The sequence below is a fragment of the Berghia stephanieae genome, chromosome 2, assembly GCF_034508935.2.
Source record: "Berghia stephanieae isolate SIO BIC M18660-M18661 chromosome 2, UCSD_Bste_1.3, whole genome shotgun sequence".
NCBI lineage: Eukaryota > Metazoa > Mollusca > Gastropoda > Nudibranchia > Aeolidiidae > Berghia > Berghia stephanieae.
In genome coordinates this window covers 78,365,485-78,378,394 of record NC_088361.1, presented here as the reverse complement: position 1 = coordinate 78,378,394, position 12,910 = coordinate 78,365,485, and the positions used below count along the sequence as shown (strand labels likewise).

Genomic DNA, 12,910 nt, shown 5'->3' with positions numbered 1-12,910 from the left:
TTATTTCTTGTAAGCACAACGTAATCACCCTAAGGCCCCATTATTATTATTCTTATTATTATTCTTCTTCTTATTATTATTATTATTGCCATTTATTCTATAAACAAACAGCATCTCGAGTGTGTACTCAGTGTTTAGCCAATGCTTGGAAAAGGATGTTTTGTATCAACAATTGTTTCATATATCATCATGTTATTATTACACGAATGCATTTGTACTCAACAGTGGGAAATGTATTGGAACCGTTGTTGTCGTGAAACGCATTCTTTGTATCATTTTATTAGAGCTTAATCAGTCTGCCAATTCTATAGTCAACGAAATGCCATAGCAACCAAAACCTTTTAGTGGCATTGTCGGTAATTGGGAACCAGGGCAGTGGTGTTCACTTATAATCCGGTTAAAGGTCAATATTGATATACACCATAAAGGTTTATAGTAATCTATATATACTACACAAAAGCATCGCCCATTAAATTGAATGAAAAGACTTCCCATCCGTTGGTGATATTTCAAGACGGATGGGTTTGGTATAAGGAGAAAAAAAAAGATAAATCTATACTTCCACCTAATCGGAGATATTTTGTGGCAATTTTTAATTTCCCAGTTACTCATATCAGACAATACTGTTTTAACTTAATTTTTTAATGGTTTAGGCTCTAAGATTATCGGGATGGAGTAAGGTCTTAGACTGATAGCCGTTCTCGTTGCTGCGCTTTCAAAAATGCACCAATAAGATTATGTAACAAATAAAGAAACAAAAAAAATCATTTTTGTTGTCACCTTTTCCTTCTGGTCCTCATGATGAAGCAATATTTCACCTGTTGCCATAGCTGATCAAATGTGACCCGGAGTCTCAATTCAGTGAATTTTGAGCTTAGCATACAGTATGAGAGTTACAATTAATGTCATTGATGAGACGGAGTTTTGTTTCTTTAATTTCCAAACACGGTACTTTCCTAACTCCTATTATTTGGACATTAAACACATTTTTCTTAATCTTATTCATTTTTAACAAAATTCCGTTTCGAGAAGATGGATCAGAAATGAAGTATGAACAGACTTTTTGCATCACGTTTTCAATCTGAGACCACTATTGAAAATTAGTATGAAAAAAGTGTAGGTATATGCCTGGAAATGCCATCCAGTTTATGTTAAATTTAGATTAAATGGCAATGGTTTTGACAAAAGATAGAGGATGTCTCAGTTATTTCTAAAGGAATGCGACTACTAGGTTTATAGTAATAAATAAACCAAAAGGACATACATAATATAACGCAGCTGATTACGTCCACAGTCAAACACTGCAATGTTGTACTCGGAAAACATTCATTTGGAATTTTGGTTTTACCAGTAAACCCGATCTTCATATTCGATCGATTGAAATGATCCTCATCTTGCCAGAAGCCGCCAAACCTAGGACTTCCTTCACGGTTTCCTTGAAGTCCCAGGTTTGAGAGTTTTTGAAAGATGTGGGACATTTTAATCAATTGTTGTTCGAAGGACGAGTTTTTTGGCCAAAGATTTTAAAATCCGCTTAACCCCCCCCCCCCCCCCCTTTCCAGTACTGCAGTGTATTATCAATGGCATTGCATTGTAAGATGTGATCAACTAAACACTTTTGGACGCCACGGCATATTTAAGACTGCATTACACACAAATGACATAGGGTTTTGTCTCAATTATATTTTAAAAATTACCTCTTATCTGAATCTCTTGATATATTATGCTTTTGATGGACAATACTAGAGTAGTTGCTGGAAATATTGATGTGTGTTTTCATTACAATATTGAATATCGTTGTGCTTGAGTGTGAAATGTACGCGAATATAGTGTTATAGCATTGTGAAAGTTGATTAATTCCAATTTCACTATTTAAAATGAAGATACCATTATATCATTAGAAAGGGGAAGATGAAAAAAAATCTGAATAATTTGAATTTAATTTTATTTTCTGTACTTTTTTTTTGTCCGGAACTAGATTACTCCTTTTTAATATTATGTATTTCTATTAAATTTTTAGAAGTTTTCATGTTCATTATGTAGTCATAAGTGACCAGTAATCAAAATTGTTATATTCTTTACTTATTTCAAATTCAATCCTTCGCGGTAAATTCTAATTTCCCTTTCTTCATTTCCCCGCCAGGCCCTGAATAAAAAGGAACACAAAGGTTGTGAAAGTCCAGAACCTGTGGACACCGACCCCTATGGAAGTGGACTTAGACCTGATGAAAAGTATGACCGGATACCAGAGGAATACCAGCGTGTCATGCAACAGAATGCTATGAGGGTAAGGAATGGAAGGGTGGCAGGGAAGGTAGATACATGATACAAATTAAGAACAAAACAAAAATAACTAAAACAAAAGAATTAAAGCAAAGCATCCAAAGAAATAGAAACACGAAACTCAGAGGAGGATGTGTGTGTGTGCGTTGTGTGTGTGTGTGTGTGTGTGTGTGTGTGTGTGTGCGTGCGCGTGAGGACGCTCAGGGGGTTTCTTAAGCATTAAATTTGAAAAAAAAAAGTATTATAGAGTCACCAAAGTCCAAGTGTAAAGGGACATGAGCTTAAGAGTTACTTGCTACCCTCTGAAAAGGACGTTGATCCAACGATGAATAATGCATTGTATGATATAATCTTGTACAGTTACTCAATCACTGCTGGCTGGATGAGGTAGAGAGAAAAAATGGCCTGAACATAAACGTCATGCATGTGCGTCTGGTGTTGTACTTTTGGAGTTGATACCTCCATCTCCTAGATAAATCTATAATTTTATTCGTATTTCTAAAGTTTGACTTCTACGAGGAACTGGAATCTTGACTCCACTTACGGTTAGACTCTGGTGCTTTCGTCTCTCCACCTTACTTATAATCATTGATTAAACGATCGTTATGCATATTTTCAGCTCTATAAATTTTTTTTTACGCCTTTCACTTTCATTTCAATTTTATTTATTATATTTTTTTTTCTGATAAAGTTATATAATATGGGGTTTAAAAATCTTGCTTGATTTCAGTGCTTAAAGATATCGTTAAGTTACCGGAATTGAATTGTTAATGACGCAACAATCTTCAGATTCAGAGCAATCATACAAATGGAGTTTCGCATTTCTTCTTCTTCTTCTTCTTCTTCTTCTTCTTCTTCTTCTTCTTCTTCTTCTTCTTCTTCTTCTTCTTCTTCTTCTTCTTCTTCTCTTCTTCTTCTTCTTCTTCTTCTTCTTCTTCTTCTTCTTCTTCTTCTTCTTCTCTTCTTCTTTCCTTTCTTCTTTCTTCTTCTTCTTCTTCTTCTTCTTCTTCTTCTTTCTTCTTCTTCTTCTTTCTTCTTCTTCTTCTTCTTCTTCTTCTTCTTCTTCTTCTTCTTCTTCTTCTTCTTCTTCTTCTTCTTCTTCTTCTTCTTCTTCTTCTTCTTCTTTCTTCTTCTTCTTCTTCTTCTTCTTCTCTTCTTCTTCTTCTTTTCTTCTTCTTCTTCTTCTTCTTCTTTCTTTCTTCTTTTCTTCTTCTTCTTTCTTCTTCTTCTTCTTCTTCTTCTTCTTCTTCTTCTTCTTCTTCTTCTTCTTTTTCTTCTTCTTCTTCTTCTTCTTCTTCTTCTTCTTCTTCTTCTTCTTCTTCTTCTTCTTCTTCTTCTTCTTCTTCTTCTTCTTCTTCTTCTTCTTTTCTTCTTCTTCTTCTTCTTCTTCTTCTTTTCTTCTCTTTCTTCTTCTTCTTCCTTCTTCTTCTTCTTCTTCTTTCTTCTTCTTCTTCTTTCTTCTTTCTTCTTCTTCTTCTTCTTCTTCTTCTTCTTCTTCTTCTTCTTCTTCTTCTTTCTTCTTCTTCTTCTTCTTCTTCTTCTTCTTTCTTCTTCTTCTTCTTCTTCTTCTTCTTCTTCTTCTTCTTCTTCTTCTTCTTCTTTCTTCTTCTTCTTCTCTTCTTCTTCTTCTTCTTCTTCTTCTTCTTCTTCTTCTTCTTCTTCTTCTTTTCTTCTTCTTCTCTTCTTCTTTCTTCTTCTTCTTCTTCTTCTTCTTCTTTCTTCTCTCTTCTTCTTTCTTTCTTCTTCTCTTCTTCTTTTCTTCTTCTTCTTCTTCTTCTTCTTCTCTCTTTCTTCTTCTTCTTCTTCTTCTTCTTCTTCTTCTTCTTCTTCTTCTTCTTTCTTCTTTCTTCTTCTTTCTCTTCTTCTTTTCTTCTTCTTCTTCTTCTTCTTTCTTCTTCTTCTTCTTCTTCTTCTTCTTTCTTCTTCTTTTCTTTTCTTCTTCTTCTTCTTTCTTTTCTTCTTCTTCTTCTTCTTCTTTCTTCTTCTTCTTCTTCTTCTTCTTTTCTTCTTCTTCTCTTCTTCTCTTCTTCTTCTTTCTTCTTCTTCTTCTTCTTCTTTCTCTCTTCTTCTTCTTCTTCTTCTTCTTCTTCTTCTTCTTCTTCTTCTTCTTCTTTCTTCTTCTTCTTTTTCTTCTTCTTCTTCTTCTTCTTCTTCTTCTTCTTCTTTCTTCTTCTTCTTCTTCTTCTTCTTTTCTTCTTCTTCTTTTCTTCTTTCTTCTTCTTCTTCTTCTTCTTCTTCTTCTTCTTCTCTTCTCTCTTCTTCTTTCTTCTTCTTCTTCTTCTTCTTCTTCTTCTTCTTCTTCTCTCTTCTTCTTCTTCTTCTTCTTTTCTTCTTCTTCTTCTTCTTCTCTTCTATCTTCTTCTTCTTTTCTTCTTCTTCTTCTACACTTCTTCTTCTTCTTCTTCTCTTCTTCTTCTTCTTCTTTCTCTCTTTCTTTTCTTCTTTTCCCTTCTTCTTCTTCTCTTCTTCTTCTCTCTCTTCATCTTCTTTCTCTTCTCTTCTTCTCTCTTCTTCTCTTCTTCTTCTTCTCCTTCTTTCATTCTTCTTACTCTTCTTCTTCTTCTTCTTCTCTCTCTCTCTTCTCTCTCTCCTCCTCCTCCTCACTCTTCTTCTCTTCTTCTTCTTCTTCTTCTTCTTCTTCTTCTTCTTCTTCTTCTTCTCTTCTTCTTCATTCTTCTTCTTCTTCTTTTTTTTTCTCCATCATCTTTATCTTCTCATCTCTCATACATCATCATAAACACCACTTCTGATTCATACCCCCCCCCCTTCCTCCTCACCCTTGTTCCTTCTTTTTATTTGCAGAATTCCACTCAGCATCTAAACCATGTCAGTTACATGCCTCGCATCCACTCAGCACAGCACAGTACCACAACCAATGCAGGCAGGCCTCAACATGCCACCTTTACACGGACACAGCCCCATGTACTCCCCTACCCAACCAGGTCTGATGCCACCTACCACCCAGCCCCCACCCCATCACAACCACGTCCTCTCCAGCTCCCCTGGGTTGCTTCAACCCCCTCCCCAAGTGCTTAGTCCTCGGCCACACTCTACCGGTGAGTCATGTCTCCATCATTAACTTATTTCACATCTATTCTTTTAAAAAAAAAAATAGAGTTGAGGTTCAAAATTGCTCCGTACAGCCCATGTTAAATTTTTGTTAAATTGCACAGAATTACTAGCAAATCTAAACATTATATATTATGTTTTATGGATTGATAAACAAGTAACTTCCAAATTATCACCCGTTGACTCAAACGATTCTTTAGAAAATCTGCTAGAGATTAACGATCGGTCCATAGACGTGGGGAATCTTGATATGGCCGCCCTGTTGCCAGATTCATTTCCGCGCACCTGCAGACGTTATTACCGGACCTATTTTGATCGTTGATGGCTCAACAGATTGGGCTCGATCTATGTTAATTTCCACAATACACAATACAAGTCCACAATTTCCACAATACAATTCCACAGTTTAATGATTCAAACAGATGGCTGCCTGTTCGTAATAGCCTTTATTTCTCCGCAAAGATTGCTGGCTCTCCTCTAGTATTGTAAAGAGAACAATGTCGAATAAACTTTCCTTTTTTTTCATCCCCAAGGGGCAGCTTCTCTATAGGGTCTTTTCCAAAGAAAGACTGAAATAACCCAGGCATCAGTGGCAATGCAGAGCCGCAAAGTGAACCAGGGCGAGTTGACTCACTCAAAGCCCTGTGCCACGCTCACCTATTATTTTAATATGTGACTTTGTTGGTTTCGAACGTTTTCAAGAAAGGACATTGAACAACTGTTAAAATGCGCGATATTATTATCATTCATCACCAATGCTTTCACAATCAAAATTTTAAAATATTAAATTGTTTCTTAATTTAAAGAAGCAAGTAATAATGTTTGTGAATATAATATGATGGAATGAAAGAAACAACAGGTAATCATTTTTGTTGTTTTTTGTTTTGTTTTTTCGATTCATTGTTTTTGTTTTTCGTTTTGTGTTGTTTTTGTTGTTGTTGAAAATAATAGATAAATCAATAAATAGAAATTTGATAAGTATGGCTGGTTAAATAGATAGAGCAATAAGAAATAGATTGGTGAATTAGTGGAAAGATAATATAAAATTAATAAGATAATTGTGTATAGCTAAATAGATTGAGCCCGAGATTGGAAATGCGTTAAATTTATAAACATATTTTGCACAGAAGATGGACGTAGGTCTATAAATAAATGAATAGATGAATGAATTTAAAATTGAATAAGTCAGTCATATGAATGAGTTAAATCTACTACTCGCCTATGAATGACGCAAATTTGACACAAATAAATGAATGAATGAATGAATTAGTGAATGGGGAGAGTAAAATAGTATTAAATACTGATATGACATATATATATATATACGCGCTGTCATGACGCGGCTGTACCCTGCCTCATCTTATAAAAACATTTAAGCGATGCTGAGCGTTGTTATTTTCTGGATTTGTTTTCAAAACTCTGGTCAGAGACGATGGCCACAAATGTGCTTGACAGATATTTTTTTCTCCCTTTAATGCAGAATTCAATTTATAATTGTATTTATTTCTCCCTTACAGTGCAGAATTCAATGTTTAATTGTAACTTGAAATGATTTCTCAACATTTTCAATTCGAAAAACAGTGACCACAATGCTACTCTGGCTTTTCTTTTTAAATCATGACTATTACTTATCTATTGGTGAAAACTGTAAGGTCTGCTGATTTTGCGGGGCGGAGTGGGAGGGGGGGGGGGGGGGGGGGGGGGGGGGTTCAATTTGCTTGTAGAAAGTATTTTACAATAGACTCGCATGCTATCAAAAGGGAAGCATGCAATTGCTATTGTTACTCCCGTATTGAAATCAGGATGACCTTATTGCTCTGAAGGACAACTGCAGTTATAACCAGATCAAATAAGGAGGGAATTTATATGGAAGAAATGTTCAGAGTCATTAATGTATTTATATCTTGTATTTATATATTGTCCATTTGTTGCTTTGAAAATACAGGTGGAATGTCAGACCACTTGAGCTCTCCAATCCCCAACGGCTACCCCCAGCGTATATCACCCTGCAGTTCTCCCGGCGGTGTTTCCTCTGTGTCTCCCAACATGATGATGCACAATGGCAGCAACAATGGCGGTGGCAGTGGCAACCCGCATCACAGGTTGTCACCAAACCAGAACCTCACCAGCCCTCAACAACAACAACAACAACAACAGCAACAGGCCAGAGGTGGTCCAAATACCATGCGGATGCCCACGACAGCCTCTAGACCTGATCACTTAGCTGTCCCAGATGTGAGTTGTGGTGATTTTAAAAAGTGCCAATTTATTTTCTTTGATCCTAATTTTATATATATTTTAAAAAAATATATAAATAAATCAAAAGTTTAAAAAAAACAAAAGCAAAATGAATAAACATAAAGAAACATGAAACACAGAAGAGTGTATTTGTGTGTGTGTGTGTGTGTGTGTGGGTGTGTGTGTGTGTGTGTGTGTGTATGTGTGTGTGACTTGACGGTAAACGTCATGTATGTATGTCTAGTGTTGTACTCATGGAGCTGATTTGATATAAACGATTACCTTTATCTCTTAGTTTAAAATGTAGTCTTTTAGATAAACATAAAATCCATTGATTTGGTGCATGTTGAATGTTTCACCTTGTTCAATGGGATTCACAATGTTTTTTATTTAATTCCCGCAGCTGACCAAGTAGGATTTCGTACAGTACAAGCTGCTTATTGGGCGCTATTTTGATACTAGCATTCTTATAATATCCTTTAGCCAGGTTCTCGTCCATTCACATCACCAGGAATTTGTTGGACTGTTCTTTTGCATCTTGAGTCAAATATGAGTGACTTATCCTCAACATGAACATTTTGTTAAGGAAATGCCTACCGCCATTAAACTTCTAAAACAATTCAATGCCTTTTGTGATTTCAAGCTTTTTTGTTTTTACTTAATTTTGATTTATAATTGGTTTTGATGATTTTTCAGACCAATCGTTCTCCGAACCGCCTGCCTCCAAGAATGCCCATGGGACCGTCAGGAATGGGCAATGCTGGCTTCTCCCCTGGAATGTCACCATCTTATCCACCACAAAGTAAGTCACTCTACTGTATCATGCATTATTCTCTTCTATTTTCTGTCCATATTTAAAGTGATGTCTCTTATTTACGTTTTTACTGTTTTTGTTATTGGCTGAAGGAGGATTAGATCATTCCGGGTTTGGTGTCTTGTTCTTTTTGTAAGCTATTATGTTCATTTTTGTACAAAAGTTTTTAATACAAACATCACAGGCTTGTTAAACTTTGACTTCAATCTTTTCTGTGCGACTATGTGGTTTAGTGGTATGACACTCGCTTCGGATATGAAGGTCTGTGGTTTGAATCCCGCTCTAAGTGATGCATGGTTAAGTCCTTGGATAAGGCTCTTTACTCACATTCTGTCACTGTACTCAGATGTAAAATTAGTGCCTCGCCATGAGCAGTCGGAAAACAACTTGTAATTTCGCCTAACAGGTGCCATGTCTCGTCCTACATGTTGTGTTGCTGTTGTAAAATGCTTTGAACACGTTTAGTGGATATCGCACTAAATAAATGCTGACGTTTTTTGTTGTTGTTATTTTTTTTCTTTTGCATTCAGTTTACTCCGACATAATAAAAGATCAAATCGGTAGGAAAGGTGCCATAAATCATGTCGAAATGAAATGAATGTTGATAAGTGAATCATTATAATAATCAGACTATTCACCAAAAATTATTAAATTAATTTATTTTTTCTTCTGCAGATGACTATCCTCAACCCAATCAGGATGTGATGAATGGAGGTGGACAAATGGCTGGCATGGGTGGAGGTGGAGGAGGGGGTGGGGGAGGCAATGGCTTTATTCAATGGAATCAAGGACATATGAACTCCATACAGCATCCCAACATGATTCCCATCAACTCTCACCAAAGGTAAGGCAAATTCATGGAATTTTTGGGGGTTTTGTTTTGTATTGTTGTTTTGTTGGAAAGCTCTGTCTCATGTGCTTCTTCTTTGTCATATAAACCAGTTGACTCAGCCAGTCTGAACATTATCGTCAATGTTGTATATCCAAAAGGAAAAAAAAGCCCACAAAAACCTATGGTATCTTCGTAATTGTCTGTCTCCAATGTTTCTTTCAACTTGTCAATATTTTTCAAAAGCTTGATACTAGCACATAGGTTGTTCCATAAGTGGAACATATTTTGAGATAAAGAATTTGAGGATGACTCAAATTTCGATGGAGGAATATTGTAAGTTTGATATCCTGAGTGCCTGTGTTTTGAAGGAAAATCAAATGAATACTAGTAGTAGTGGGTTGGGTCTGATTTTACCTATACTGGACTAGTCGGGTTAAAGTCTCACCTTGATTCGGTGGTCTTCAAGTCTTGGGTCACTCCTTAACATAGTGAAGAGACGTTGTGGCAAAGCAAGGGATTTATGAATTAGATATTTGTTATGGGTTCCAACTAAAAGCACTTGTAGTGAAGGAGTAAGCTTAATCACCTTTGTCCCTGCTTATTACATGTAATAAAAAAAAAGAGATATACCAATGTAATTGCTTATTTTGATAAATGAATAACTAAATTGATGATAGTAATAATAATGATGACGATGATGATGATGATGATGATGATGATAATGATAATAATAATAATAATAATAATAATAATAATAATAATAATAATAATAATAATAATAATAATTTTTCTTCTTTTTTTTTGTTTTTCCTTTCCATCCAGTCCAAATCACATGGATAATATGTCATCAGCCGGTCACGTGTCACCTCTAGCCATCAACACATTGAGTAGTATGAACATCAAAAGTGAACCCATCACTCCACCTCGAGACACAACTACCCCATCATCCCTATCCCAACTACGCCCTCCCCTTTCTATGTCTCAACAAGCCAACACTGACCACCACCATCTCTCTCCCGGCCACATAGCAGCCTCATCGCCTGGACTCCAACAAGATCATTTGTCTCCTTCAGGTCTCCCAGCTCCACCACATAATGTACAGGGTGGACACTTGTCTCCAATGACAGTCGGAGGTCACATATCTCCATCAATTCCAGGGGGTGGTCATTTATCCCCTATGCCTCTCAGTAATAGCTCGTCTCCAGTCAACACTCACAATACTGTGGACTACGACAGTCCGATGATAAAAAGATCACGGACAGATGCTGGTTGGATGACATAATAGGCGGATTTATACAGATTTTGAGGGATAGTTATCAGAAACTAATAGTTTGGTATAAACACGGCTCTGATCAGTCAATCAGTCAATAAAGGACTACAAAGATCATTCTGTTGTTTGTCCACTTGACTTTATTGTTCATGGATATAAAGTTCATCCAATTTGTTAGCTAATGATGTAGCTATCATATCATTTCAAGCTTTTTCAGATTTTATTTGACATTGTTATAGGAATCCTATGGACGGATTATTCATCATCATTTAAGTTCAAAGTGTTGAGTTGGATATTAATCTATGTTAAAGTATGACTTTGTACATACATATCTATATCTGACAAATAATGCCCAATATAATTATAATTTATGGATCATACAAAGACTTCAGTGAAATTTGTACTTCATGAATAGTGTTATAATTAGTTCATATATTATTATTTTTGGTGAATGAGAAAGGCACCACTTACCATTGTGTATTGATTAACTGCAATGACTTAAAGTGGCTGAAAGTGAAATTCTTTTGTGCTGCTCTTCCAGGTTGACCCTGCCTGGCTGTTGATGTCTTTGACTATATTAATCATTATGACTTTGACTAGCTGCAAAACTTGAAGCCTTTGGGTGCCTGCTATCCTGTCATGGATCTAACGGGACTACTGAACTGTGATTGGATCTTCTTATGGATCACTGGGACAGATACAATGCCTGTGATGATGTTCATTGACGTTTATGATGATAAAAGATGAATGTGATGATCTTCATTTCAAATATTTGTTGTGCTGCCCGGTTATAACATCTGGCCTCAAAGTTGTATATTATTTATATTTGGATGATACAATAACAAAATGATTAATTGTGATGCGGCTTTTGTGATTGGTTAGTATTTCCCTGTGATGTTTATTGTCTCTTGCTTTGAGAGTGTTTGCTCCCAGTTCAAAATAGTTTCCTGCAAATAAGATTTAAAGAAATTTCAAAAATGTTTCCAAAGTATTAAGCGGTGACCTGGGTTATGAAATGAGCTCAAAAGCTCTAAAGTGATTTTAACTTAAAAATTAACAATAAAAGGATCTTTAAATTTAAATCACGGATTTTTTTTGTTTGTTTTATTTTTGTTTTTGTTTCTTTTTATTTATTTATTTTTGTTGTTGAAGTTTGGAAAGCTGTCTCTTTGAATTGACTCAGCCAAACTGAATAGTTCTGTCGATGTTGTATATTCAAAAGAAAAAAAAACCTATGTTATCTTCCTGATAGTCTGTTATCAATATTGTTCAAAAGCTTGATTCGAGAAGGTAGGTTGTCCCATAAGTTGAGGATGACTCAGAATTGGTTGGAGGAACATTATAAATTTGATACCCTGACTGCCTAGTTTTAAAAAAAAAATTATCCATTGGCGAATATGTATCGTTATAAGTGACGCAATTGCATTATAAGAGAGAAAAAATCTAATCAACCAGTTGAAGAGTACACAACATTTATATTTCACTAGCACACACAACCAACAAGGTCCTTGCAACTATTTTTTTTTTTTTTTTTTTAAATATTTTTTTTGGTAAAACTTTTCGTAAAAGCATAAAAACAGTGATACATATTATTCCATAAGATAACACTGATAACATTATTAACGTTACTTAATCCTATGTGCCAATACCCCTCCAAGCCATTTAATACTGATGTTAAAAATACTGATATAGCAAGTCAGTTATACTTAGAACCTAATTCAATTTGGTCTCCCCAAGAATAATGAGTTATATCTACATTCATTGGTAAACATTTATTTTATTTTGGTCAAAAATTCAAAGAAGTTTCAGTTTTAAGACCAGCTAAATTGAAAAATAGATATTTTTTCAGTGTATAGCAAATATTCTGTCAGTCAGGACAGGGTGAATTCTGCCATATGGGCTTAGAAAGTAATGGGAGTGTATTAAATACAGTAGTCTAGCTTCGATATCTTTTCTACCGTCCAATGCCTGTCGTCACCCTGGTTTTGTCCAAACTCCTGCCTTGGAATTTTGTTCTGAGAGAGAAAGATATTCAGATGGAGGTTAATTTTTGTGGGAGACTATTTTTCCCTACAAATCATCTCTCTTTACAGTTATTTTATGAGTTATTATTTATGTGTATTGTCAGCATTTGCGTGTATATCTTTTGAAACGGATCTTATTGGGATGTCTGGAGGGATTTTCAGATGTTCTCTGGCAAGACACATGGCACGGATTTATCTGAAGATCGACATCTGATCTATCTTTGTTTGAACTATTCTGATTGTTCTTATTTAATGTGGCTTCTTCTAAGCAGAGATATTCTCTGGGTCCATAATTGTTCTCAATGCACGTGATCCCAAGCCAAGAGAAACACTAAACATTTAGAGGCAGACATGAAAATTATTTAGATTTTTTGATAAAT

General features: G+C 35.4%; 1 protein-coding gene across 15 annotated transcripts in view; it reads left to right on the top strand.

Moving 5' to 3' along the window:
* Positions 1–11,588, top strand: part of LOC144965587 (uncharacterized) — a 212,852-nt gene extending 201,264 nt beyond the window's left edge. For all 15 annotated transcript variants that reach the window (XM_078901101.1, XM_078901091.1, XM_078901090.1 and 12 more), the window contains 6 exons: positions 2,144–2,287; positions 5,138–5,339; positions 7,298–7,587; positions 8,287–8,392; positions 9,080–9,248; positions 10,059–11,588. In XM_078901101.1, coding sequence (XP_078757227.1) covers positions 2,144–2,287; positions 5,138–5,339; positions 7,298–7,587; positions 8,287–8,392; positions 9,080–9,248; positions 10,059–10,518 — 1,371 coding nt within the window. In that variant the 3' untranslated portion in view covers positions 10,519–11,588. The remainder of the gene's footprint in view (positions 1–2,143; positions 2,288–5,137; positions 5,340–7,297; positions 7,588–8,286; positions 8,393–9,079; positions 9,249–10,058) is intronic.
* Positions 11,589–12,910: the final 1,322 nt, after the last annotated feature.